The 27,078-nt window shown below is 36.0% G+C and overlaps 1 protein-coding gene across 5 annotated transcripts in view; it reads left to right on the top strand.

Annotated features, from left to right (window-relative positions):
* NBEA (neurobeachin) overlaps positions 1–27,078 on the top strand; it is a 472,765-nt gene that overhangs the window by 287,052 nt on the left and 158,635 nt on the right. For 4 of the 5 annotated variants that reach the window (XM_090133132.1, XM_090133133.1, XM_090133125.1 and 1 more), the window contains one exon: positions 18,089–18,232. In XM_090133132.1, coding sequence (XP_089989258.1) covers positions 18,089–18,232 — 144 coding nt within the window. Of the gene's footprint in view, positions 1–18,088; positions 18,233–21,255; positions 21,295–27,078 lie in introns of all 5 variants that reach the window. The other variant, XM_090133143.1, reaches the window with a different exon arrangement.

Below are 27,078 nucleotides of genomic sequence, written 5' to 3'. Positions count from 1 at the left end.
TCATGTGCAGAACTTCAACTGTTCACCAGTTGGGTTAAGGAAGTCATTTCCCCTAGGAGTACACTTGCCTCATACACATTTGACAAAAGGTTATTTTATCCACAGCCTTTCAAAATGTCAAAATAGAGATCTTATCAGAAGCAGATGCAGAAGTGCGCTAATTTCTGTGTTGCTTTTGTAAGAAAAATAATCATCAAAACTATGTATGAGCTTTCTGCACTATTCAGGCATAAAAACTCTTTAAAAATACTGTTATTGCTTAGTAATTTTAATTTTAGATATCAGACTAGCATAAAAACAGGAAGAAATCTGACTCAGAAGCTATCATGAAGTTTTAAGCCTTCATAGTGACCACCTTACATTTCCATAGGCAGCCTTTTTTGTTTATAGTAGGAATATTTTATCATTGGGATCAGATTGCACTCGGAAGATGCTGGAAGTGTTGGGGTTTTTTTTGCTTTGTTTTGTTTTATGAAAGCTATAATACAAGTTGCACTTGAATGGCTTCCACATATTGCAAAGATTGATTCTGTTAAAGTAGTTTTTGTGTTACAGTATTTCAGTGGAGTTGACAGATGCCCAGTATAGTAGAGCTAGCCTGCGAGATAAACCTATATCCAAAAGAAACAGAGAAGCTGAAGGAGTTATTGTTTCTTACCATATTATTTCTATGTAGTTTCCCACTACTTACCTGTCAGTGCATTCAACATACGGGAAAATTAAAAGCTCAGGTATTTTTGAAGGTAGTATGCATCAAACATACTGATTGCATAGAAGTTTCAAGAGACAAAAGTTTCAGGAAAATTAAAATAAAAAATTCCAAGCTTAAATTTTTCATGTATTTATCAAAATTAACTTGGAATTTTAAAGCAGCAGCAGGCTTTGAAGTTGTAATTCATGGATTCTATCTACATGTACTTACTTTTCAGAGGCTAAGCCTTTGGATTTTAACACTGAAACTTTTAGCTGACCTTTTGCTGTAAGAAAACATCCTTAACACTGATGTTATTTTTATGCCTCTTGGTGTTACTAATGAGTTGAATAATTTATGAGGTTGTCATGTGAAAAGGATTTGGTGCAGTTTGATGTACTTTTAGCCTCTGGTGTTGGAATGTGATTAATAAAGAGCTGGAGGCAGATTTTTTTTTTTTTTTTTTTTTTTTTTTTTTTTTTTTTTCTGCAGGATTTAACCTTCATTGTAATTTTTTATTAGCTTTGTTTGGATAATTCTGTTTGGAACAGTTCGATAGTGAAGTGCCCCCAGCTTCCACAGCTAAGCTTGATATCACAATATAGAAAGAATTTTAGGCATTTTTATAAATTGTTCTGCATCACTTTCCAGCAATAGATTTTTTTTTCTTGACCTCAAATACTTTGTTTGTGAGAAATAAACTATTAATCAAAGCAACATATGCTGGGCTTTTGTTATATTAATAGCAGTTTTTCATCTTGACTGATACCTCTAGCACAAGAAAATCTATTTTGAGCATCAGTGAAATGGTGGAAACATAAGTTTTTGTTATCTACATTGACTGTCAGTTATCATTTAGGAATTTGTGCATAAATATTGCAGTAGAGGAATGTATAGTCAAAGCCTAAGTCAGCAAGCTCCTCCATATCTACGATCAAAGACATCAGCTTAAATAGGTCTGATCAGGCATTGCAGAAGAGGGCAGGCAGTTTCAGCTGAGCAAAAAATCACAGAGCAAAGATGACAAAATTAATCAATCATTTCTTTGGCAGTAAATAATAAGATATGCTGAGGATTGCAGATGAGAGAATTTCCAGATTCCTTGGAGATGTGCCTGCTTAACACCTGATATATCTAAGTTCGTACAGCTATCAAGATGACCTTGATAAACAAAAAAGTGCTCTACAGCTACTCTAGTACTAAATCAGTGTTGATGGTGGATTTATGGATAATGTGATTATATAATACTTGCAGTCATCAAGGAATAGAAAATTCTTGGAAATGAAAACCATGTCTGTGATTTATATGTTTATTTTAGAAAAGAAATAACAAACGCTAAATTGTGTCTTGAAGGGCTTTAATATGAAGTGTTAAATTTAGCTTCTTACTGTAGGAAGCATTATCGGTTATCTGCTGTATGGCAGTAATATTTTCAAAAAGATTCTGCTACAAGGCATATGGGTAAAACTATATATTTAACTACAGGATGTTTCTTAGCAATTGTATGCATGTTCAGATGTCTGTTTTTCATAAAATATACTCACATGGGTGAGAGTATGTATGTTCATAGGTGTATATAGGCGTGTGTGTGTGTGTGTGTGTGTTTTCAAAGTACTTGGCAAGTAAAAGCATTTCAAAACTGAAGATTTTTTAACACATTCCTATGGCTATATACTTAGCTATCCTATGAGACTGTGGGTTTATCAGAGTCATAGCAACATTTCCAGGAGATTAACTGGATAATTTTTCCGTTAGGATTAGTCTCTTCTATTTCTAGCTATTATTTGATTTTAGCACTGGATTTTCCATCTATTTCATATCTGGTTGTAAAACTCAAGCACAATTATTTCAGGACTGCATCTGCTGTTATCCTGTGTTTTAGGTAAATCTTACTTGAACAGATCCAAAGATTCATTTCTACCTTTTGTGAAGTTGGAGAGGCATTACTTCCTGTATTATCAAAGTGCAGGGTATAAACTGAGCTTTGGAACTACGGGAAGGTTTTTAGAGTTTTAATTTTATAATGTCAGTGGATTTTAAACAATTCTTATTTTAAGTTTACATGGAGTTTCAATGTAACTTAACAAAAAATTAATTGAAATTGGGGATTAAAAAGAGGGGGGGAAGAAAACTTTGTGCAAGAGATCATAGATTCTATTTCTCTTCCCCAAATTTTGCTACCAATAAATGCATAAAATATACAGACATGACCCAATTCACAGTGATTCTGTACATGTGATGAAAGAACTGTCTCTTCCAGTTAATCACCTTAACAGTTTACAGTCACTGGATATTAGTATAGATGAGACACTGCTGTACAGCTGTGGACAGTGAAATAGAGTAATATTCCACAGAGGTCAATTTAAGAGCAAAGTAGTGTATTTATTATCTTTGGTCCTTCAGCCTTTGAAGACTATGTTCCATAGACCATTTGCTTGTAGAAGGGATCCAAGAAAAGCCACATTTTCTTGTTTGCAGTGGATGCATGAACATGAGTAACTCTGTGTCCATGCTCTAAACATAGATATGTAAGCCGGTCAGACTGGTCAACTATTTCTAGTCTCAGGAATATTTGGCCTGTTGAGCTGATTATCATGACAGATAAAAAAACACATATATAATGTAGTATGTGATATGTGCAGGTTTTGAAACAAGGCTACAGATACAGGTTATATATGCATTACAGTGATTGATTTTGAACTTGCATATTTTAAGTTACTCATTCCATAATATAATAGGACATTTAATTAGCAACCTTATTTCAAGAGCAGTTCTAACTGAAACAGCCTGTATCTTGCTCCTTCTGGCAGTTGCTATGACTGCTCTATGTTTCAATAAATGCTGTATATGCTTATCATCAGAAATATGGTTTGATTATTCAAACGAGTTAAAGAGAATCAACTTGTGAAGTCTGAAATGTTCAAATATGAAGTCTACATTCATGAAATCAGCTGGAGTTCAACAGATTTTCAAAGAATTGCAGTCAGGATTCCTTCAGGCTGCTGAAGGACTTATATTCCTAGAGCAGTTAGCTTCAAGCAGGTGCTAACTTAAAGGGTGTTTGGATTCCCTGCTGTGGAACTGGAAGCCTGAAATCCATGGGAACTTCTAAACAGACCAGGGCTGTCTTCAGAACAGGGAATCTGGCTGCCCCTTGGGCCCTAAATCAATGTTAAATTTGTGAGGATCCTCAATATCGAAGAAAAATGTATTAAGATGTTTCAAGGGCTGTAACTCTGAAGTGAACTCTCAGTGCTGAGAAGTCCAGAGCAGCTGATTTCCACAGCTCCTGATGCCTATCTCCTCAACTGCTGGGCTGTCCATGTTCTGCAATTAGTGGTAGGACAAGGTAGAGGGAGAACACTACAGAGAAACTGTTGAGAAGTTGGTTTCATTTAGCATATACCAGCTGTTATTCCAGAAAACTAAGTCCATTTATAAACAAACTTGTTATGTTTTCTGGTGATTAGACTATCTAAGAAATCAGAATGTTCTGTGAACTGAATGTGTTTAATTTGTTCACCTCTGTTCAGAAGCATTATTGTGGAATCAAATGCCTAACCCTGGGATGACTGAAAGCCCACCTAAAAGCTAATCTTCCCTCATTCCTGGAACTTCTATGTCTTGGGTTCTGCATGTTGTCATACCAGTTTGACAACAGTAGTCTGTTGACAACAGACATTTCTCACAAGTCCCTTCAATGTATTTATGGCATATCTGTTGGACCCTCTCCAGTAAGTCCATGTCTCTCTTGCACTAGGGGTCCCAGAACTGAACACAGCACTCCATATTTGGCCATATGTCTTCTTAGCAGCATGAACACATTGCTGACTCATGTTCAGCTTGGTGTGTACCAAGACCACCAGGTCCTTTTCTGCAGGGCTACATTCCAGTGAGGTGCCCCCGGCATGTCCTGGTGCCTGGAACTGTTCCTCCTCTGGTGTAGGATTCTGCACTTTTTCTTGCTGAACTGCAGGAGGCTCCTGTCATCCCATTTCTCAAGCCTGTTGAAGTTCCTATGGATGGATGGCAGCATAACCTTCTGGTGTATTGTACTGAAATTGAGTTTGTTGTGAGTATTTGAGTTGCTAAAATGTTTCTGATAGGTTTTGGCTTTGTTTTGTTTTGCTTTGTTTTTATTTATTTAGCACACTGTCCCACGCTGCCCAGAAAATTAGTCACACACACAGTATTATAAAATACTTTGCTCTGGAGAAATGCGGGTGATGACCCTTATCTCAGATAACTTCAGAACTAATACTGAGTAATGTCATATGTATGAGTGTAAAAGAGAAATTAAAGAAAACGAAAGCCCCTGACTAAAAGTAAACTACCTTTATTCACTCTATACATACCCACTTTATTTTAGCGAACACAGGTTGACAGGCAGTTTTGTTCAGTTTTAAGAAATACCATCTATTTTGTAGGCAGAAATCACATGTGTTACTCGATGTAACGTGGTAAGCATTTTAAGAATATTTATGCAGTCATTAAATTAATCCATAACAATGCTTCCATGTGTCATCAAGTAAGTCTCCTTTGTTCTTTACTCTAAATGTGGTCATGCTGCCACATGACACAATGTGTAAGCCATTCTGCTTCACATGGAGCACCATTTTCTTTCTGTTTTCTCTGTTCAGCTCTCTTTGTCTCCATTAGTTTCATTACCAGCCAAGTACTACTTGTAAGACAAGATGCCCAGTGTTAGATGTATGATTTAGTATTAAGAAAATTATGTTGAATGTTGAAATCAATAATGTTCTTGATTATCTCTTTCACCTAAAATAATATTCTGATTGCACAACTTTATTTCAGTATGTGAACTAAATTCCACATCTGATTGTGAAATCTCCAATGCACTCTGAATGAGTTTACGTCCTAACTGTGTAGCTAAAGGAATGACAAAAATATCTGTGGGTTTTTTTTTTAGGTATAGCATTTTAAGATTTGCTTCTACAGCCTTGTAATTGTAGCCCAACAGTGCCATCCACTGCTTCACCAAATAAACTTCCAAATATTTTATCCTTAGAGGGTTTTAGGGAAAATATGACCGACTAATTGTGTTTTGCTAAGATTTTACATGGCAATTGTCAGATATGAATAAAATAAAATATTGTTTAAAGGAGACTCTGTCCAAGAGTAAGAACTTTCCTTAGAGATTACTATAAGAGGTTATTACAATTAGATTACTAATTGTGATAATAACTAAATCTAAAATACTAGGTTTAACTTGCTCTTTCTAGTACTTCGTAGTACGCTCAAAGGGCATAAATTTATTCTCATTAAATATGTGTAATATCATGATGATCTTCACCTCGAGGTGTAAACTGTAGAAGAATTTGCTTAGGTAGAGTATTGGATACTACTGTTTTTGTCAGTGTCTGAGCTTCTATTATCTGACTAGGTAATGGGAAATGTGTTTCAACTGCATCCTAACAACTTCACAACGATATTTATCTGGTTTCTGTTACCTGCCATATCTAGCACAGGAATTTTCATAACAGCTTTGTAGTAAGTCTTTTTTCTGATTTTCTCAGATCTTGAATGTCAGTATATTCAAAATATTCAAGCTTTTGGAATATCCAAATAGCATGTGAAAACTTGCTTCCCCAAAAACCTCTGCACTGGATTCAAATGCCTTTCCTTGGAAGTTTCAGGTTATCTGGCATGACATGGAATTTAGCAGCTATTCTAAGTCTGAGCTAATAGATTCTACTACAGAACTTTTTGACTTTTTACTAGAAATTATCCTAACTACTTCTCTGTCTTCCCTCACATTGCCTCTGAAGGCCTATGACTCTTACTTGATTCCTGAAGTAATCAAATGGCCTGGCAAAACCATTCCCAAGACTCTGAAATCACAAGACTCCAATATCACAGTCACTGTCACTCTTAGAACTCTAGCTGCATATTTTTCCTTTACACCATTATATTTAGATGTGAAAAGAACTGACTGTATCAGTCTGTACTGCTGAATGAGATTTACTTACCAAAACCGGTAAATTACTCTGATGCAAAATGTTTTCCAACCCACATGAAGAGTTTATTTGTTCTATTTATTCAGTTCTATTGCTAATTGACAAAGAAATAGAAGTCACTGACCCGTGTATATTCAGTGCATCTCACTGGAACATTTTGGAAGAAAATTCAATGAAAGTCTAATAATAGTCCTCCAGGACAGCTTTAATAGCTGACTGAGTGTAGCTCCTCAGACTCAGATTTTATCATGTGCTTTTCTTAGTTCCAATTTTCTATGCTTGAAGACTCCATATTAAGGAGCAAACACACTTGAAACCTCCTATGACTATAGTTTAAACACAGAACATTCCATTCTTATATTTTTCTCTACTCTTTTTATTCTCCATCTCTTCTTGACTGCAGAAGTCCATTCTCCACTATGTGTATGATTGAGTGGCAATTTGTAACATTACTAGGAGAAAAATGTGTTTAACAACATCTTTAGTGGAGTAAAGAAGACAAAACTGCATCAAACGTGTCTCAGAATGCAAGATGAAATTTCACTTCTGCTTCTACTGAGGAAGGCATTTTCTGAAGACACACAGGAAAAGTGGCTAGGACAGGAATCCAGGCACATGGCCAAAGTCAAGGGCCATTAATTCAGCAGTGCTGCAACTATTGCAGCCAAAAATCAGGAGATCATGGGATAGACTTGGAATTTTTCCCTCCTGCTCTTTCACTCATGCCAGTGGGAGGCATGACAGGCTTTCAGGGAATGGGTGAATATGTTGAAGTGATAAGAGGTGGATTATGAGATTCTCTTCAATATAGGTGATTCCTTGTCTTTCACAAAGTTTACAAAATAACTCTATATGGATTACAAAAATAAAGGAAATCATTTCCAAAGGCAAATATTTTAATATGCCTGAGTGTTTTCACTCATCTTTTTACATTACACTGCTTAAAATTTGCCACCGAAAATATATTCCTATCATATCACATCCGAATTATCTTAGAGGTTCAATGTAAATAGCAAGATTTGCATACAAGAAATAAAGACTTACATATATGCACACTGGCAGTTCCATATCCATAAGTGAGTTCTTCAATAGACTTTATTTCATGTGTTCCTCATTTTGTGGAGTTACCTTTCAAACACACTCAAAAAGTACCAGTGCACTGCAACAAACTGGAAGAAGTTTCAGCATAGCACAAGGTGCAGACATGGATAAAGAAACACCAGAAAGCACTGTATTAAAAGCCAAATAGATTGTGATTGAAGTTCTCAAATACAGCACTAAGCAGCACGTCGAGGAAGACACCGTGTTAAGAATTCTATCAGTTAGTGTATTATATGTTTTCAGCTATGCATTTGATTTTGTTTTTCATATCATATATGCAACATTGTGATGGATTTTTTTCTTATTCTTCTTGTATGCCTAAAGAGTATACCTCCCTGTGCATTTATGTATAAAACTGAACACCATCTACAATACACAGACTCTCAGCTGAGAAGACCGTGCATAATGCTTTATGCATGTTTCCTTGGTGTCTCTTTTACCATATAATTCAAATCATTCAATCTTATGTCTTCAAGAAAAGCTGATAGTGCTGTCAAATAGCATCTCATTTCCACATTTAATAGAAAACAGTTACTGAAAATTTGACATAAGAACAGCAGTTTTGCAAATATCCCCACAGTTGCGTGGAAGGTCTGCGCTTTCTGCCAGTGTTTGCAAAGCAGAATGAAAGATGTCAAAAAAGCCACATTGCAGGTTAAGAGAAGACGAAATAAAACACCAATTTCCTTTTTCCTTTACTACTGGCTGCTGCTAAGATTTCTGCAAGTTAGCTTTCCTTGGTATACACACAGGCTTTCTACCCAGGACAGCAATTACCATTCCCCTATTTCAGAGACAAAATAATGAAAATCTGGCAGATGATCTCCGTGAGCTGTTTTGGTAACAGATCTTCAGATTCTGCTTTATCTCAGTGATATCTTTTGTATCGCTACTGTGTTGCTTTTATCTGCTAAAGTGTATCCACTTTCTAGCTGCAGCTACTTTTGTTTTGAAAAAATAGATAAATCCCATGTAAAATTCTGACTTTGATCAAGCAAATAGAAAAGTTTTGATTTTAATTCTGCATTTTAGGTTCAGGAATTAGGAGCTCATGTTGTTATAACAGTCTGGCCTAAATGGTTTGCTATTTTCTTTTTTTTTTTTTTCTTCTAGGATACAGTCCCTTAGCAAAGCTAAGAGTTAAACACAAGTATTCCAATGTTAGGGCCACACTGCTGTCTCACAAATGTGAATATCCTGTGGGTGCTGCCCTTTGTCTGATGTTGCTATAGGCATTGATCTACACAGAAATAGAAACATTTCCTCCCACCAGTTACTGTTGTTGCTGAAGTGAAAATGATGTATCCCAGTTCTAAAGATGTGGGAATCCATGTGAGGATGATATGAGATTTGCACAGGAAAAAAAAAAAAATCAGATATCAGTGCAGCATACTCAACCCATTGGGACTGCACAGTAAAGGAGAAAGTAATGAAGAATGAATCTACATATTCTGATAAGATTACTCTGTGGACAAATTTATCACAAATATAAAATGGGGACGGTCCTTTTAAGAAGGAATTCAAGAAGACACTATACATAAATTGGAAATTTTGCATATGTAAAGACTGCATAAGATCTTTTTCTGTATGTCTCTAAAGAGCAGGATTTCATTTGGAATTATTACCATTCTAGAGAGCAAAGATCATTTCAGACATTTTGGCAAATGGTTATCTCAAAGCTTTTGAGTCTTCCTTCTGTGCATAAGTAGTCTTAATAGAATTTAAATAACTGCTTTACTGTGGGAATTCAAATACTTACTATAAAACTATTCTAAACTCACTTGCTACTTCTTCATTTCTTAGCTTCTTACTATGTCTCTGTTCTATGCCTGTTTTAAAAGAGCTGATCTTGTCTGGATCTGGTAGCAAAACTATAGGCAGTGAGGGACAAAAATGCCTTCTAAAAAAGTTGACCATGCTTCGGCCGCAGAGAGGAAGAATTAAAAAATTAGAAGGCAGACCATAAATCTACAGATAAATCTTTTATATTAAAAATCCTTGGGATTGGACCAGACTCGGTGGTTTGGAGGCTCTAATTTTTAAATATTAGATGATGTTTAGAAATGTTGGTGTAGAATGCCCCAGTATAGGAGCTAAGATCAGGTTTCTTACATGCCAGTGCATTGCCATCAAGCTGCCAGTGTGCACCAAGCATCTGTGATTCTAAAAAAGAGCTTCATTTCTCCCCAAGGCTTTCTCACTGTTAGCTTTCTCTATTAGAATTTTTGTGAGCAGGGAGTGAAATTAAGGCTAGCATATGTGGGCACAGTCCCACAGTACAGGGTGTGCCTTTGTGGAAGGCTGACAACTTTGATCCTGTCTTTGGGCTCTGCAAGCCGATAAGTCAGAATATGGCTTTTCCTGTAGAATGTGTGCATGCTTTAAGTATTTCAAACTTAAAACTAATCTAAAACTTTCAAGACAAAATGCAGGCCTGAATGTTAAGAGATTACTTACTTTTTGTTTGTAAATTATCTTTAGGAAAAAAAAGTTTTTAACAGATTCTATTTCCAGAGGATGGAATGAATCATTTAACAGAATTATTTCATTGTTTCATTATCGTGTCATACATATTTAAATTCAATTCCCTTTTCCTTCTTACCTTATTAATTATATTTTTTCTATTGAAACGGTTTGATTACCCTCTTCAGTGCCCTGTCTTAAGAAACCTTTGCTTACATGTGAATATTTTGAATTAATGATAAATGAAATTCCTTTTTGCTGTCAAAACCAAATTGTGAAAAAGCATTGCGCGGCTTTGAAAATCAGTACACTCTATTAGCAGACCTGTCAATATAAAAAGTGCATTCCATTTCCACCTCTTGCTCTAATAACCTTTTCTGTGTTACTCAGAGGCAGTTCACATAATCAGAGTATATTGTCAGCTTACTGGAGTTGGGGAAGCATGAAATGAAAATCGCGTTAATATTGATCCAATTCTCTTACTTGCAAGTGTCCTTGATGTCCTTTCCACTGAGCAATAACTGTTGGTGTGATGTAGTTATTTTCCTGTCGGCTTATACTGTACCTTTGAAAAATGGTTGGAAATAGGAATATTTTATTGCTCTTAATTATTTTTCTTGTTTATCATTTGTGCCTGTTTAAGTGATCCACTGCACATCAGGAAATTTGGATTCTCTCTACAATTTATCAAACTACGGTATTCACCAAGAGGCTACATTTCAAACTGACAGGGATTTGTAAAGGTCATCAGTCGTGAAATATGAATCCATTCTCGTGTGTACGAGTTACAGTGGCAAACTACATCTTAATCCAAATATAAACACCTGACTGGTTTAAGTTCCAGTGAGAAGGACTTCTAGCTGCAGTCAGACTGAGGACTGCCCTTCAGGAGTGTGAAAATGCCTTGTAACATCTGCTCTGTTCCCTGCTGGCTCCCTATGGTCTGTACCAAACCAGTGCAGGTTCTTTCTCACATGCTCAGAACACCTGAAATCTCAAATAAATATAATACTAACAGCCTCTAAAAATTAATTTCATAGCCCCTTCTGTCTGTAAAATAAAAAAATAGTGACTGCCAAGCATGAGAGCTTCATCTTTATTTTTTATATGGGACCTTTTATATTGGTACACAGCACTTTGACTTTAACCACAACTATTTATTGTTTAAAAAACCCTCAACCTCTTTTGAGAAGCACATTGACTTTCGCTTTGCCCTTATTCTCAGTTGGTGTCAGTCTCACTTTTATGATGCATATGTTTGAGGATTTATAAGAGGAAAATGTATACAACAGTATTTATTTACAAATGACTCACCAAAAGAAGGCTGTGTGATCTGATGTTAGGTATAAAAATTAAATAAGACTGAAAAATGTTTGGAATGTCTGATTAATTTTTCTGATGTTGATCTATTAGGGAATATAAAAACGTGCTTTGCTTCTACTTTCAGCAGGAAGCAATTTCCAAAGTAAATACATGCAATTTTTAATTTCCACACAATTTTCATAGTTTTTCTCCCTCATTTCTTCAAAGATCTTTGATAACGAAAATATGATTTAAGATTCCTCTGGCTTTTATTAAATCTATTAAAACCAGCCCTCCTTTAATGAGAGTCACTTCTCCGATTCTCCAGGGAAACTAAATTATACGCCAGTCAAAGGCACCAGTTTGGGGAACACATTGCAATTTAAATCACAGCCCCAGAAGACACAGGTGGGGACAGTTTGTTACGATGGTCGCAGTGCTTTGCTCCTGCAGGGCTCCTGAGCAGGCGCAGCTACCTGCCCCACTCTTCCCACCGAGTGAACCAGCCCCATGAGGACTGGCTCTGAAGCCACATAGAAAGGCATTGGGCCAGTGGGGGGTGGTTACTGTGTCATTATTTAATCTTGCTAGGTATTGTAGAGGTCAGTTTGCAGACTGCCAAGCAGCCGCTCTCTGTAACTGCAACTGCTCTGGGGGTCCTGCTGCCTAATCGAGTTTGTAAAGATTAGGAATGAAAATAGGACTTTAAACTGTTATGATATATAAACAGGAAGATGATCTCCTGAAATGTTTTATAGGTATTTCCAAGCAATAATCGTATTGAATGAATTAAAAAAAAAGAGGTGCTTTAATTCTGTATACACATCAGCTTGCTGTTCCTGTAAAAGTTACCATTTGTACAACAAGCAACCAACAACAAAAAAAATTTGCTTCCAAGAAAAACACTGTTGATAAATTACATTTTACCTATGATACAGTTTCATGATTCACATACTCACCTACGAGGCAGTCTCCTGTGAGGAACTAGATCTGTATTCCTTTATTTAATAACATACTAAAAACTACCTTAGAAGATTAAAATTCAGCCACAAAAGCAGCATTCCACAGAGCAGCGCGTATCAGTGATCTGTAATGAAGAAAAGCAATTTTATCCATAAAAGTTTCTGAGGAGAGCTAAGCTTCACAAAAACTGTACTTTAGATTCTATAAAAGAGAGTTTTTAATTAAATGCAGCATTTTACCATAAAGAGAACAGACTATACTTATGTCAAAACTCCCCTTTAGAAGCCACATAAAACTGTAAAAGACAATATATGAAAAAGCTTTCTTATAGAAAAGAACACCATCCCATGAAGCAGATTTCCAGATGTTTGGGAACATTAGAATTTCCTGTCAGTATATTTAGGTAACATTAAAATGAGGTTAACTTTCCATTCTGCCATCTCTCTTCAAAGATCAAAGGGCGCTCACTGCATAAATTGCCTTATCGGTAATTCGTTGAAGTAAACTATGGAAATAACTTTATAAGAAGCAGTAGTCTCCTTTTAGTGGTTAAACTATTACCAAGCAAACTTTTCTTAAAATTAACCATGCTATTCCCTCACTCTATACTACGTGCAGGAAAAAAAAAAAAGAGATATGAAAATGTTCTATTTGAATATATTGAATATATTTAATATAATTAAATTCACAGCACTGAAGGGAGAACCAGAGAGTCCCTTCCTGTGCTCAACTAAATCATAGTAATTAGGGTAAAGTCTAATGAAGTAAACTTACATGAACAGAAATGTAATCAACAGTATCTTTGTATTGCTTATTTTAAAATTTAATTTAGGAACACTGCTTATAGGACTGGACACTTCCACTGCCTTTGAAGTTCAGATTTTTAGAACCTGTTGTGACCTATAGAACTTATTGATTTAACTGAGAGACAAAAAAAGTCAGTTATTATTATTTATTTATTTATTTATTGCCTACTTTAGGTGTTTCTAGGGGTGTTGCTGCAAAATAACTCGAGGTCTTCATGTTCTGGGGAAACTATTAGATTTCTGTTCTGTTTTGGTTTTCGGTCAGCTTGCTAATTTCTTTCACTTTTTAAGGAAGATTAATGGCATGTGAAGAGAGATTAGTAAATCTGTGGCAATGCTGTGCAGGTTTACAGTGCAGCTCATAAAACCTTTTAAGAATATGGAAGTTGGGCTTTTGTAGATCAACGATAGTTGGTTTCTTTATGTTAAAGATGAACTTTAGTTACTGTGAAGCTACTGTAGGTAGCCAGTTTGAGCAGTGATCAAGAAGATAACAAGTGTAGTAAAAGATGTTTCTTCTTTAAAAGCACCGTATTTGTCTTTACATTCACCCAAAGTACTTTTCAGACAGGACCTTCAAATTGCAAGAAATTAGAGCACTAACTTCAGCTGTACTTCGATGACTGCCAAGTTACATATTTCCATTAAGTTCTTTGCAAATTGCTATTTTAAGAAATACTTTGCTGCTTATTTCAAGGTTTCTTTCTAAGCCCTAGTCTAGAAAAACATATTTTAATAAGGAGCTTGATTCAAGACCTGATACATCTGTCAGTTCCAGTTCTGTATGGCCCATTGTTTGCCCAGAGAGGTTGTGGATGCCCCATCCCTGGAGGCATTCAGGCCAGGCTGGATGTGGCTCTGGGCAGCCTGGTCTGGTGGTTGGCGACCCTGCACACAGCAGGGGGGTTGGAACTGGATGATCATTGTGGTCCTTTTCAACCCAGGCCATTCCATGATTCTGTGAATGGTGCTTTCTTCAAATTATACCTAGTTCCTTTTGGGTTTTTTTTCTACTGTAATATGTTTTTGAATCATTTTATAATTATACTTAGGAACTAACACTGACAGAATTTCATATTGTGTCTTTAAGTTAGAAGTTCCTTGTCTCTGGAGAGCAATTTTAAATGAAGTATCTGGAAATGAATTTCATCTCATAGTAATTTTGCTGTGGCTTTAAAAAAAATCATTTGAGTTTTAAATTTTACAAACGTGGAAATATCAAATATTCAGTTATTCATCACTCCTTTTTATATCATTGTTAACAATACTAGACATAGTTTTATGTCATATAATATTTTATTCAGTTTGTTGTTTGGTTTTAAAGAGACAAGTTGTTTTTCTTTTTACTCTTTTTTTGAGAGCTCCTCTTATTTTAAAATCTTTTTGAAGTCATCTTGAAATATAAAAATAGAACATCTGTGACAGATCTGTTTTGAACATATTTCACGTTTCAGGATCCAAGGAGATGTGGTGGTCTGTGGTATTCGCTTGTTAATTTCTTGATGAATGGGTAGAAAGGCCAAGAAGTGCACTCAGTACAGCACGTCTTCTGAAGATAGATGATCTCAAATAAATTCTATTCCCAATCAGTTTTTGATTTGTTAGGTGTTAAACCATTTCTTTGTAAGGACAGTGTTTACAAGCCTTGTAATGAGACAGCCCTGTGAGACCCTACTCTTCTTGCTGTAATTTTGATAAATGGAACTCTAATTCATAAAGGATATAGTGATTGAAGGGCAACTCTGGGTCCTGTGCACTTTCATTTAGATAAATGTTTAGTACAGTACAGCAAAACTGAGGCGCACTCAACAGAGTGATAAATTTAAACAACAGCCAAAGCAGAGCCTTTTCCATCATGAAAAAGAAGCACCATTTACTGTATTTCTTTCAGATAAATGTATGTTTAGTATTATAAACCCGAATGGATCTTAGAAGCATTTGTCTTGTTGCTAAGCTCCAAATTTGCCAAACAGATATAATGCATTCTACTCCACCACATTGCGTACATGGCTGTATGGCAACATTTCTGTGATCTGGTTACTGGAACCCTCATCACAAGAGATTTAAAATGTGCTACATTTCAAGTGCTTCTGCTGATGCGTTGTACTAATTATTTGGGACTTTGAACTTTTTTCCAGTAATTTTAAAAATATCTCTTTGTGCACAAATAATTTCAAGGATAGTCACTAATCTAATCAGTTGCTACAGAAATCACTGATGCTATGATTATTCCAGATTAGAATTCTGGAAGCACTTCATTTGAAAATCACCATATCTTATAAATTACAGAAACTTTCATAACACTCACTAGAAGGTCTGTTACAGCACATTAATCCTTTGTGTTCTCCAAAATTTCTACAATTCTTGCTCCTTTTTATAAATCAGGAAAAAAAAAATGATTCATTTGTACATTGGGTGAATAATTACAGATCGTTACACTAAATAGCAATCCGTATAAATGAGGTAAAGATCACAGCCTATTTTTGAACACAGCAAAAATATCATATTGGTAAAGTATACCAATATAGATATTGACATCAGTATTGTCTTTATCCCTGTGAGTATCAGCACAGTGCTAATGGAGAGAGCAACAAGTAGGAAGACTAAAGTCATTGTCCTTAATCTGGGGCTTAAGGCAAAAATTGTTTTTCTTCCTTGCGTGTCTTAACCATGTTGTGTCAGGAATAGCAGTTTGAATTATAGAAATACAGAAAGCTAATATGAGACTATTTAAAATGGGAGAGTGTCTCAGCTTGTGGTGGTGTCCAGTGTCAAGTGGCATATTTACAATGATCTTCAGAGTAAAGACACTAAAGGAGTAAAGACACTATATTCCAGTATTTTTATTTATTTGCTGCAACTCTCCTGTGTATGAAATAATTAAAAGAATCACATAAGAGTGAGAGAGAAAATTGTAACACCTTCCCCACTGTCTTTAATAATAAAACTGTCTGACAAATCAATTCAAGTCCATGCGTATCTTCAGTAATCTATCTGCTTGCTATGTTCCAGTTAGCTGCCCTGTCTGCATATGAGGCCATGAGTTTTAATGGGCTTTACCTCATTGTTTTACGGCTGCCATAGTGATATTCACTGTGTGAAGCTTAGGCGTTGTGGAAGATTATCAAAATTCATGCTCATTCAGCTTTGCTCAGATTTCACCCATATTTCTCTTGCTTCGAAGAAAGAAAATTTCCAAATTGTGATATAGATGAGAGACTGGATTTCTTTTTTTTATTTCTTACAGCATAACTGAAGAGGCTCAGATTTGATACAGTTTAAGATGAAGGTGCAGGCTTTTGCATTATGGAAAAAGAGAAAGCTATCTATCCTAACGACTACTATGAGCATGTAGAATGAAAATAAAACTAATGACCTCTCCTCAAAAAAGAAATAAACACTGTGTAGATGTCACAGCAGTACGTGAAAGCTACTGGCAGTAGTATTCTATCATTGGCCACACTATGATTTATTTCCTAAATTATGCCAATGAAGTCTGAGGTACACTGGTAGGACCTTCCCAAAACATATGATGATATATCATCTGCCCTAAGGAATGATCAGTCTAAGCAAAAAAAAAAGTCAACTGTAGGCAAGAGAAAAGCTAAAACTTTCCTGTGAGGCAAGGGCGAGGGAGCTGATTGTCCCCCCTTTACTCTGCCCTCACAAGGCCCCAGCGGGAGCACTGCATCCAAGTCTGGGGCCTCAGCATAAGAATGATGCAGATCTGTTGGAGTAGGTTCAGAGGAGGGCCACACAGGTGATCAGAGGGCTGGAGTATCTCTTCTGTGACGAAAGACTGAGCGAGATGGGCTTGGAGAAGAGAAGGCTCCAGGGAGACCTCATTGTGGCCTTTCAGTAATTGAGGGAAGAGTATAAACAGGAGGGAGACCAGCTTTTTACACGGTCAGATAGTGATAGAACAAGGGAGAATGACTCTAAACTAAAAGAGGGGAAATTTAGGTCTGATGTTAGGAAAAAATTCTATACTCAGAGCGTGATAAGACACTGCAAGACATTGCCCAGAGAAGCTGAGGGTGCCACATCCCTGGAGATACTGAAAGCAAAGTTGGATGGGGCAGCCTGAGCTGGTGGGTGGAAGCCCTGTGCACAGCAGGGCATTGGAACTGGAAGGGGTCTATGGTCCCTTCCAACCTAAGCCATTCTATGATTCTGTATATTTGCACATGGTTGGACTAGATTATCTTGGAGGTCTTTTTCAACCTGGGTGATTCTGTGTCCATATACAAACATTTTATTGTTCTCCTTAAAACACACAAATACATATCAGAGTTCCATCACCAGGCATGTAATTTCTGAATCTTTATGTAGCCTACCTTGTTAGTGTAAATTGAGATAACCAGTCTCCTACCCCACCTTCCTGTCGTTCCTATCTCCAAGGCCAAAATTTTGAATTCCCAAAAGCATCTCCTTTACTAAGAGCAGTTGATTTGAGCTCTGAGATGTCAATCAGAGGACACCAGGAACTGAAGAGAAATTTCTGCTGAATTTCTTGCAGGTTGAAAGCCAAAACATACAACATAAAGCAATAAAATAATTATTAGCAGCAGGAGAGTCTTTGTGAAACAGTTTCTGTTGTATTCAAAATATATTTTGGAGCACAGACTAAGGCTGCGTACTTTTTTTAGACCTTGATGATGTCTTAGAAAATGTTCCTTCCCTTTTTTTTAATAAAGATGGTTTATGCTTTATTTTTTACTACTTGACTCAGATTGTTCTAAACATTATTCAGCTACATTCACAACATCTATAACTTTTCTTAGGCACTGAAGAAGATGTAGTAAAATCCAAGAAAACTTTCCGAAGTCAAGCTGTGGTAAATCAGAATGCAGAAACAGAGCTTATGCTGGAAGGAGATGATGATGCTGTTAGTCTACTCCAAGAGAAGGAAATTGACAACCTTGCAGGTAAATGTGATTTTTCATTACAACTAGGATATATGTCAAAAGACTTTTTGTAACTTGTTAATTCTGAACCTTTGCAGTTACTCTCTTAATATTGAGAGCTGAGGATACAAATACACTGAGAAGAGGTTATTTATGTTCTAGATGTAATACGTCCTGCTTTTGTGAACTGGGGGAACTGATTGCAAAACATGTGCCTGTTGCTCAATCTGTCAGCAGAGATGTGAGAAATAACCAGTACTCTTATTACTGCCTATGACTTTTTGTTGAAGATTTTGTTGAAAACCACTATGGAACAGTTCTGGCTGAAATGGAAGTGGGAACTTAATTCCACAATTCAGTGTTTTGTGAGTCACTGTGGCTGTGCCCCTGCTGGCACCCACTGCTGTCACTGTGGTGTATTTCAGCCCAGTAGGGGGAAAAAAAAAAATGCCTGTTGTAAATAGGGACTAAGAAGGAATGCGGCTGTAACCAAGGTATGAGCTTCATTAGTTGAAATATGACTGGGGATTGAATCTTCTGTAGAAACATTCATGAAAGATAGATCCTCTCTTGTCCTTTCTCCCCATGTGAAGGTCTGCAGTGAGGTCTCTGTTTTATCCAGGTTCCAGCATGTTCTGTTACAGCTCTGTCTTGAAGAAACATTGTGTTTCCTGGGGAAGTAGTCTGGAAAGAAAGGCATGCTGGAAGTTGAAAATGCAATCTCCTCTCAGATGAGATAAAAATGTGAGAACTGTGAAATGCAGTATGGATTTTTTTTTAGGTTAATTTACTTAGGAATATCTTTATTAAGTTACTCGATTAAGGGGAAGCTTAGTGATGTCTGAGGATTTTTTTCAGTATAATTGAATTTCTAAAATAGCTATCTTTCTTTGCTCTTGCATTTTCTTCTGATGCCATAGTGGAAATTTGTAGCAGAGATTATAAACGGATGTTTAAAAAACAAACCCTAAGTGGAATTTAGTCTCATACTTTGAAACTAGAGCAGAGGGGAAGTAAATATTTTTACTTGAGAGCAACCTTCAGTATATGATTATCATAGATAATATGTCAATGTGCTTTCTCAATCTGCAGCTAACTATTGCTGAAACACTGTTATTTTAAATTAATAAAGCAATAAGGCAAGTAGGGCCATTACTGAGATAATTTGATCAATGTCCCTTTCTCCTTTAGAAGGGAAAACTCGGTATTGTTTTGGCTAAGTTCTCATGTCTAAGAGCACTGATTCCAGCTAAAAATTCATACCATTTCTATAGCTTAAGGGCTGTAACAAGCAATTATATTCAAGTATATATTAGTAGAACAAAGCTCTCGGAAAAATTCTTGCCCAGTCTGGAAAGTTTCACAGTCAGCTCTGAAGCTCCCAGATATGCCCCAACACTGCCTGTTCAGTTAAATCAGTAATCCCTATACCTACATCCTTCTGAAATAATAATAATAATATTAATAATTAGAATTCTATTGTAGTGATTCCTTAAGTATTTCTGTGAAACATGTACATCTTACAGGAGATCGCTGTGCAGACAACATTCCCTGCTCATTTAGGAGATAGAACAGTAGTTCTAGTCCTTTGCTTTTACAGTTTGCATAAACTGGGAGGTATCATAGGAATTAGCAAAAGACAAATGATAGAAATTGAAACAAATTAACTTTTCACGTATTGACAGTCCCACCAGTGTCAGCAGTTACTCTTTTTGTTCCCCATCAACAGCGAGAAGGGAAGCGAGGTGTTTCCGAGAGAGGTGAGGTGGTATGATTTTGGTGCTATAAATGTACCAAAAACAGTGAATTTCCCAAAAAGAACTCACTTTCCACAACCTTGCTTTTACGTCAGATTAACTGCAACCTTACATCTTCAACTGTTGCTCATTTCTGAAGTGGAAATATTGCTGAGAGTTAATGGTCACACCTAGTATCATAAGTCTTGTGCAATCTTTGCCAGTCAATCAATAATCAATTTTACCAATCAGTCTCCATACCCTATCTGTTTTCCTGTGTGGTTTTGCCTTTAGAGAGCACTGCTTGCCACAGTTTTCAGTATACACAGTGTGACTCCGAAACTTGAGATCAGTAGTTGAAATCAAGAGAATCATTAGGCAAGGAAAGTGAGTTTTCTGCCAAAGTTTAGAACAACCTCTGCCAGCTCTGAAGAGCAAGTCCCAATAAAGCCTGCTCTTACCTAATTCTGAGGAGTTAATGTTGATTTGGTGAACGTGATCTGGAATTTTTTTAGGTATATGGAGTAATGGGACATCACAACATCATTTTTATCTAGTTAATGTCCAAAGTGGAATGACACAGAGGAATTTCTATATTCAGATATGCCCCCAATTTACCTTTAAAGTTTAAATCAATATAAACTTGGTTTATAATGATTTGGATTGCCTCAATAAGGGATAGGAATTAAACAAAATCATTATAAACTGGATTAAAATTGATTTAAGATTGCCTGCATTTAACGAAAACAATTTAACACTGTTTATTCCAGGAAAGTAAGGTAGCTTTTAAAAAGCCATCTTTTAAGGTTTTAGAAAACTTTTAAGTAGAGGAATATAAATATTACAATATTTTGATATATGAAGTTAAACTAAAAAAGGAAAGTCTGAAACAGATTGAGACTGTTCTTACAAAGTTATCTTTCTACATACCTTTTGTTCCAGAGACTCTTTATAGTTTTTCATCAACCATGTGGCACAAATCAATGTAAAGTTCACTTTGATAAATTACATATGGGATGGAGAATTTTTTTAGATAATTATAGTCTGAATATTTTTATTATATAATCTTAGTATTCCATATGTTCTGATGGCAGTTAGTCAGATTTCATTATACTAAGTAGCATTTTAATAAAATATAAAAATCAGATTTCATATTATTATATTCTTAGCATTGTGAATTCTAAGTTTGCATCAGGATTTTTAACTGAAGCAGTATTTTACCTGTCTTGCAGTATGACGAGTTTTTAAAAGATGTTTTTCTTGTTTTAGCATTTACATATTAAAACGTTTTACATTTTTCTGTTTCAGTTTTATCTCCTTTACTTCCCAGACTGTTCACTTCAAGAGGCAAGTCACTTCTCTGTTAGAACTAATGACTGAGATAGCCCAGTCTATTCTAACAGTTTTCTAATTTATTGCGAAACTGTGATTAATACAATCAAATCCAGTGTAGTGACTTGATATTACTAACTCTTCTTTCTTTATCATTTTGATTTTCTAATGCTCCAGCAGAGCTCTCACATGCTTACCTTTTCTCTTAAGAGCTTGAAAATGCAAGTTTGCTAACTAGTAAGTTTGTCTTCTTATTATTGATGATTTTTTTTTTGTCAAAATGAAAAATATACAGATGTATTCTAATATGAAAAGTTAGTATTCTCAAAGGGAAACGTGTTTTAATATTTATTAATATTTATTAAAAAGAACATCTGCACTAAAATAGATCACAGAAAGCAGATAAGCATTGAATCATTTATGTTTTATGTATTTTACTTTTAGAAATACGTTCTCTTTGTCGTGGAGTTGCAGATGGTTTGCTGAGAGTTGTTTGTGCACATCTGAGAGCAGAATTTAGCCTGCATGTTCTGTACAAGTCATATGGCTGGTGGCACTAGCAAATAGAGCCAGCCAAGCAAAAGAGCCCTGACAAAGTATTTTGCTACCCTCTAAAAAGTAGTTTCTGGGAAAGAAGAAAGGAAATAAAGATACAAAGATGTAAGGCTTTGGACTATTTTAGGAAGTCAGAAGGCTTTGGCAGGCATCTGTGTTGTTATTTGCACGGGCTCAATCAACTCAGAATCTGACTTTCTTGTAAGCGATGGAGAATTACAGCCTCACAGCACCCTTACAAAAATAAATGCATATTATTCTCTCCTCTATACAGAGGAGACTGACCAATTCATCCGAATAAGCCCAAGGAAAGCCACTAACTTTAGTGAGCCTTTAATGAGTCTCAGTCTTAATGTACCTTAACTTTTACTGCAGAATCTTCCTTTCTTCTTGGACAGATGTCTCTAGATGGAGGGAACCCCCCCTGACAATACAAATGTGCCAGGAAAATTTATGAAAAGCAGCCTAGCACTGCCTTAACTTTTAGCAAATTCAGTATAGAAATCATTCTAGAAAATAGCATTACTACTTCTCATAAAGATGATCATCCAGCCAAGCCAGCGTAGCTAACTAATCCTTGTTAGCTTAAAGACTAAATGTGATATACGCTCTATCCAGACTTTCTGGTAGTGTGCTGAGCGTATTGACTTACTGCCCTGCTCTTGGTCATGAGGATTTGACAGCTTGTATTATTATTAATGAGATATAAGACCTTTCACTTCCAGGTCATCTGTTTGAAGTCCAGACAAGACTGGTGGTAACCAAACATTATCAACATCTGTTTTGTGGCCTATGCAAAATAAGCCTTTTGTCTCTTTTCAGACAGAAACCATCATGATTTGAGCAATTTCCAATTGAAAAAAAAAAAAAAATTATTTGACACTGACTTTATAGGAAATTGGAATTGTGCCCAAACATTCTACGACATAGAGCTACAGTTACAATTGTATGACAGGACCTACAAAAAAAAAAAAAAAAAAAAAAAAAGAGTAAATCATCTAGCCCTTAGGGAAATTTTCTATTTCAGGTTCTAACAAAGAACTCATTTACATTTCTGAAATTATTTTGTAGCTTTGCACAGGTCCAGATGCAGCAATAAAAACACTAACACACCAAGGAACTGCATCCAGAGCCGCAAAAAGCTCATCAAAGAAGTATTCAGGATGGAAAAGCTAAATAAAATGAATTCATCATTATACATACAAAAAAGAAAACCACCATATTTAATATTTATCCATATATATATGTATATATATTTCAATGTGGGAAAATATCTTGTGGCCAAAACCAGAGGCTGATTTTTCTTTACAAGATCTGATTAGTGTAGACTATCTCTAAGAAGAAAAATCTGCAGCTTTTTCTCACTGATTCTTAAGGAGAAATGTAGGGGCACATTTCCAGTGCTTTTCTTCTGTTCCCTTCTCAAAATGATTCTCAGGTAAATAGGATAATTTCTGTCAGTTTTATTGGTGTAATTAGATGAATGGTGGTTTTCCCTAATTAAATAAAAGAACAATAACGGGCTTTTACTGTGTAGGCAGATTTTGAGATTTGATTTTGAAGGAAAAAAGTGTCATTTTCTTGGTGCCAACTAGAAATAGTTTTATTGCATCATTTACTGTCAAAATAATGGGTTGAAGGCAATTAGAGTGTCTCCAGCAGTGAGCACAGCCCGCCCATCTTATGGAGAAGAGGAGAGGAATCATCCTCACCCCTCTCAAGCTCCTGGAAGGCAAACATGAGACTATTTACAAGAGCACTCATCTTCCCTCTCCAATCCTTCTGCAGCCTTCCCGATGAGTACTCTTCAGCAAGAATATAGTGATGCTTCCTAATAGTTCTCTCTCATTCTCCAACAGCTTGCACTTCTGAGGCTTCTAGAGTCAGAGGTAGTCCTTATTCTCTCTTTTTTTTTTCTTCTCATTTTCTTTCTCCCTCCTCTCACTTACTCCTTTACTGTCCGTGTGCAGGTGGCTAAGGCATCTTAAGCTTTTATGCTTTTTTCTTTGAAGAAAGTATGCATATGTGCTCACAAATGCATCAATTAAATATCAAAGTTCCATTAGGAAATTCCCCCCCAAAATATTAATATTTCTCCTATTTTATTAAGCTCTTCAGTGGAAACTATTTGCTGAATTCAGTACACTCCTGAGTAGTTTTCTCTTCCTGAAGTCCATTTTTCTTGCAAGTTAGAATTCCAGATAGAAATGTTGTTGGAGGGGTTGCTTACTTGGGGTAGAAGCAGGAATGTGGGAGAAAAGTGATTTTCCCTTTTTATGGCAGACATGTAACCACACAAGCTTTGTACTTCCAAACATGGAAATTTCATTCAGCCAGATTTCCACAGTTTCTGCTTATTATATATTCAGATTTTGATCCTCTAGTCTAAGTATAAAAAAGAAAAACATATTTGTATGAGTTTAATTTAGGATATAGATTCAGGCATAAACTGAAAACAGTTCTACTTTTGATATGCAGTTGGCTTTCACATTGAAAATAACAACAACAAAAAAGCCTCACGGTTTCTCTAACATTCTATTTTTAGACATCTCAGTATTTATTCTAATCATTTTTTCCACATTACTATCCAAAATAGTTAAATATTTTATAAGGTAGTTGTCAGTCACAGATGATAGTGCTTGGTAGGACAGCTTTGAAGAGCTCTTCTCTTTGTACCTTACTACACCCCACTCTAAGCCTGAGCATCCTTGACTTTTAGAATGGCAGCCAGATTTCTTTATTTCCAAGCTTTAAAATTAATTTAAGTTCTGTACTTATGGTGTAAAGACTTCAGAAATACGAGCATAGATATAAGGAGCCACCCTCCACAGTTAGGCACCTTATTTCATCTTCACTATGCAATTGATTTCTATGGGAAAATCCCCCTTCTCCAAAATCTTCACAGGGCCTTAGAGGGACCAACCCAAATAGATGAGTGTTAGGGACAGCGTTAATGGTACCTACACTAAACTAAACACTTTTTCTGACTTGTGGTCAGAGATTTTTCCATTTTGTTTTTGTCAGTGATGTTACAGAAGCAAGCTAGAAAACCAGTTGAGCAGGCAGAGTTTGTTGGTGTTGGTTCCATTGGTCAGAAACCATACAAGAGATGACTCCATCCAGTGCATTTGAGCAGTCCTTGCTGATAGCCTGTTAACATGAGTCCTTTTAGCTTGGCTTTCTGGAGAAATAATATTTGTGTGAGCATGCTCTGTCAGCCTCCATCTTTTTAACTTCTGAACCTGGAAAAAGCCTTGAATAAAATGTAATGCATTAGTAGGGGGTAGAGGAAAAAAAAAATGCATAGAAATCAGGTCTTAATGTAAAACAAAAAGCCCACATGAGAGAGACTGGTGCCTCAGTTCTCCTTTTACAAGGAACTGGAGAATCTTGGTGGGATAGTCTTTGGATGTACCAAAGTATAGATGAGCAAAGCATGCCATTGGCCAGTAGACAGTTATACTCAGAAACACTCTTCAGTCATTCTGGTGTGGTTTAGAAACACTTGTGTTTTCAGAAAACATTGAAGTTAGAACTATTTCATTTTAGATGATTCTTCCAAATATACCAAGGCAAGTTAGATGCTAACTCAACTACTTCTTTCTTTCTTCTCACGCACGTATCTGAGTAGCTAACCAAATAAGTAAACTTAAAAATATCATGAGCTATCTGAACATAATACTTCCCTTCACTAAAGCCCCAAGAAATACAAGGCTTTCACTTCATCCGGAAGAGCCTTTCCAGAATGGAGACTGGAGGAAATTGAAAACTGAAGGCTCCCATCTTTCATTTCATTTCTAATCAATTGAGCTCTATCGGCATGACAAGGTACACGGGCTGGACTGTATAAGATACCTGTCAAGTCTGGTGCACTCAGCCTTGCAACTGGGATTTGATCCCTCGTGTTCTTGACTTATTACAGTGAGTTCCTGTTTCAGCAGTATATTGCTATAGCAGGATGCTATCTCTGCTTTCATGTTTCTTCTTCTACTATCAAATATACTTTTCTAAGGTGTGCTTTTTTTCTGTTACTTTTTGATTAAAAAGACAGCTGTAGTGGTTGTCTCAAAGAAAACCTGTCACTTAAATGTCCACATTTAGAATCACTTAATGCTTTCTAGGTTTAAAAAAAAAAAAAGTGCCTTAAATTTTACCTAAGAATGAGGAGAAAGCCAGCACAGGTCATATTGCATTAGTGTAGTTTACTCACATCTGGATGCGTTGCTAAACAATCAAGATATTAGTTTCTAAAATAGCTTAAATTACTCAGTGCTTCTAAGATATAGCTCCAGGCAGAGCACATTGTATGAATCTAACTTTGAAGTGGCAAAGGTATGCACTGCAGTAGTGAGGTCCTTATCTGAAGCACTGAAGTTTCTGACCAGCTGTAAATCATTACATGATTTTTCAGGTATTATTATTACCTGATCATCTGGCAGGTTGGTGCTTGAACACATCCTGGAACAACACTAAACCCATGTAAGCCACTCCGGGCTTTCACACAATTATGAGGCTCTCATGTATGCCACCAAGCAAGTCAGCCTTTAACCCCATAAGGAGGCAAAAGTTGATGTCCTAAATTGCTTTAGGCTATTAGACACGCAGCTTATTCTTCTACTGGACCATAAGTGAGCAGATGCCTAAAAAGATTGAGTTTGGTACAGTATTGAGCTTGTCTCTATGTATTCTGAACCATTCTGTTAAGTGCTTGCTTTCCATCACGCTTTGAACTATATAAAGAGCTACATATTCCTAGGAATGCTGTGAGACATATCTTCCTAAGGAAGAATTAGTATTTTATGTTTTTCAGGAAGACTTGGAATTCTATTTACCTGTTAGTGTGTCACTTAATTCAGATCTATAGGAAGTATGCATACATTTGAGAGAAAATGACTTATTTTTTCTCAAGCAACACTATCTTTAAACATATTCACAATCTCATCAAAACTATGTATTTTAATAGCTTCTTACTGCTTTATTTGCAGTTGTAATGCATAAAATTACTTTTATTTACATTTTATTTTTAATCAAACACATTTGTTTGCTGTTATGGCACCACTTAAGAGAATTGAGTCACTGTAATTGTTTAGTTATTTCTGTTGGAAAAAAAAAGACCATTGAAGTTGATCTTTGATGTTGGTAGTAGTGCTATATGGTTTATGGAGGAGAAAAAGGAAAAAGTAGGGAAAATTTTGGATATCATGGCCTATCCACACTGGCATTGACATTCAAACAAACAATAAA

Source organism: Phasianus colchicus, chromosome 1, assembly GCF_987193195.1.
Source record: "Phasianus colchicus chromosome 1, bPhaCol1.hap1.1, whole genome shotgun sequence".
Classification (NCBI taxonomy): domain Eukaryota; kingdom Metazoa; phylum Chordata; class Aves; order Galliformes; family Phasianidae; genus Phasianus; species Phasianus colchicus.
The sequence above is the reverse complement of the archived record's forward strand: the minus strand, read 5'-3'. Positions and strand labels throughout refer to the sequence as shown.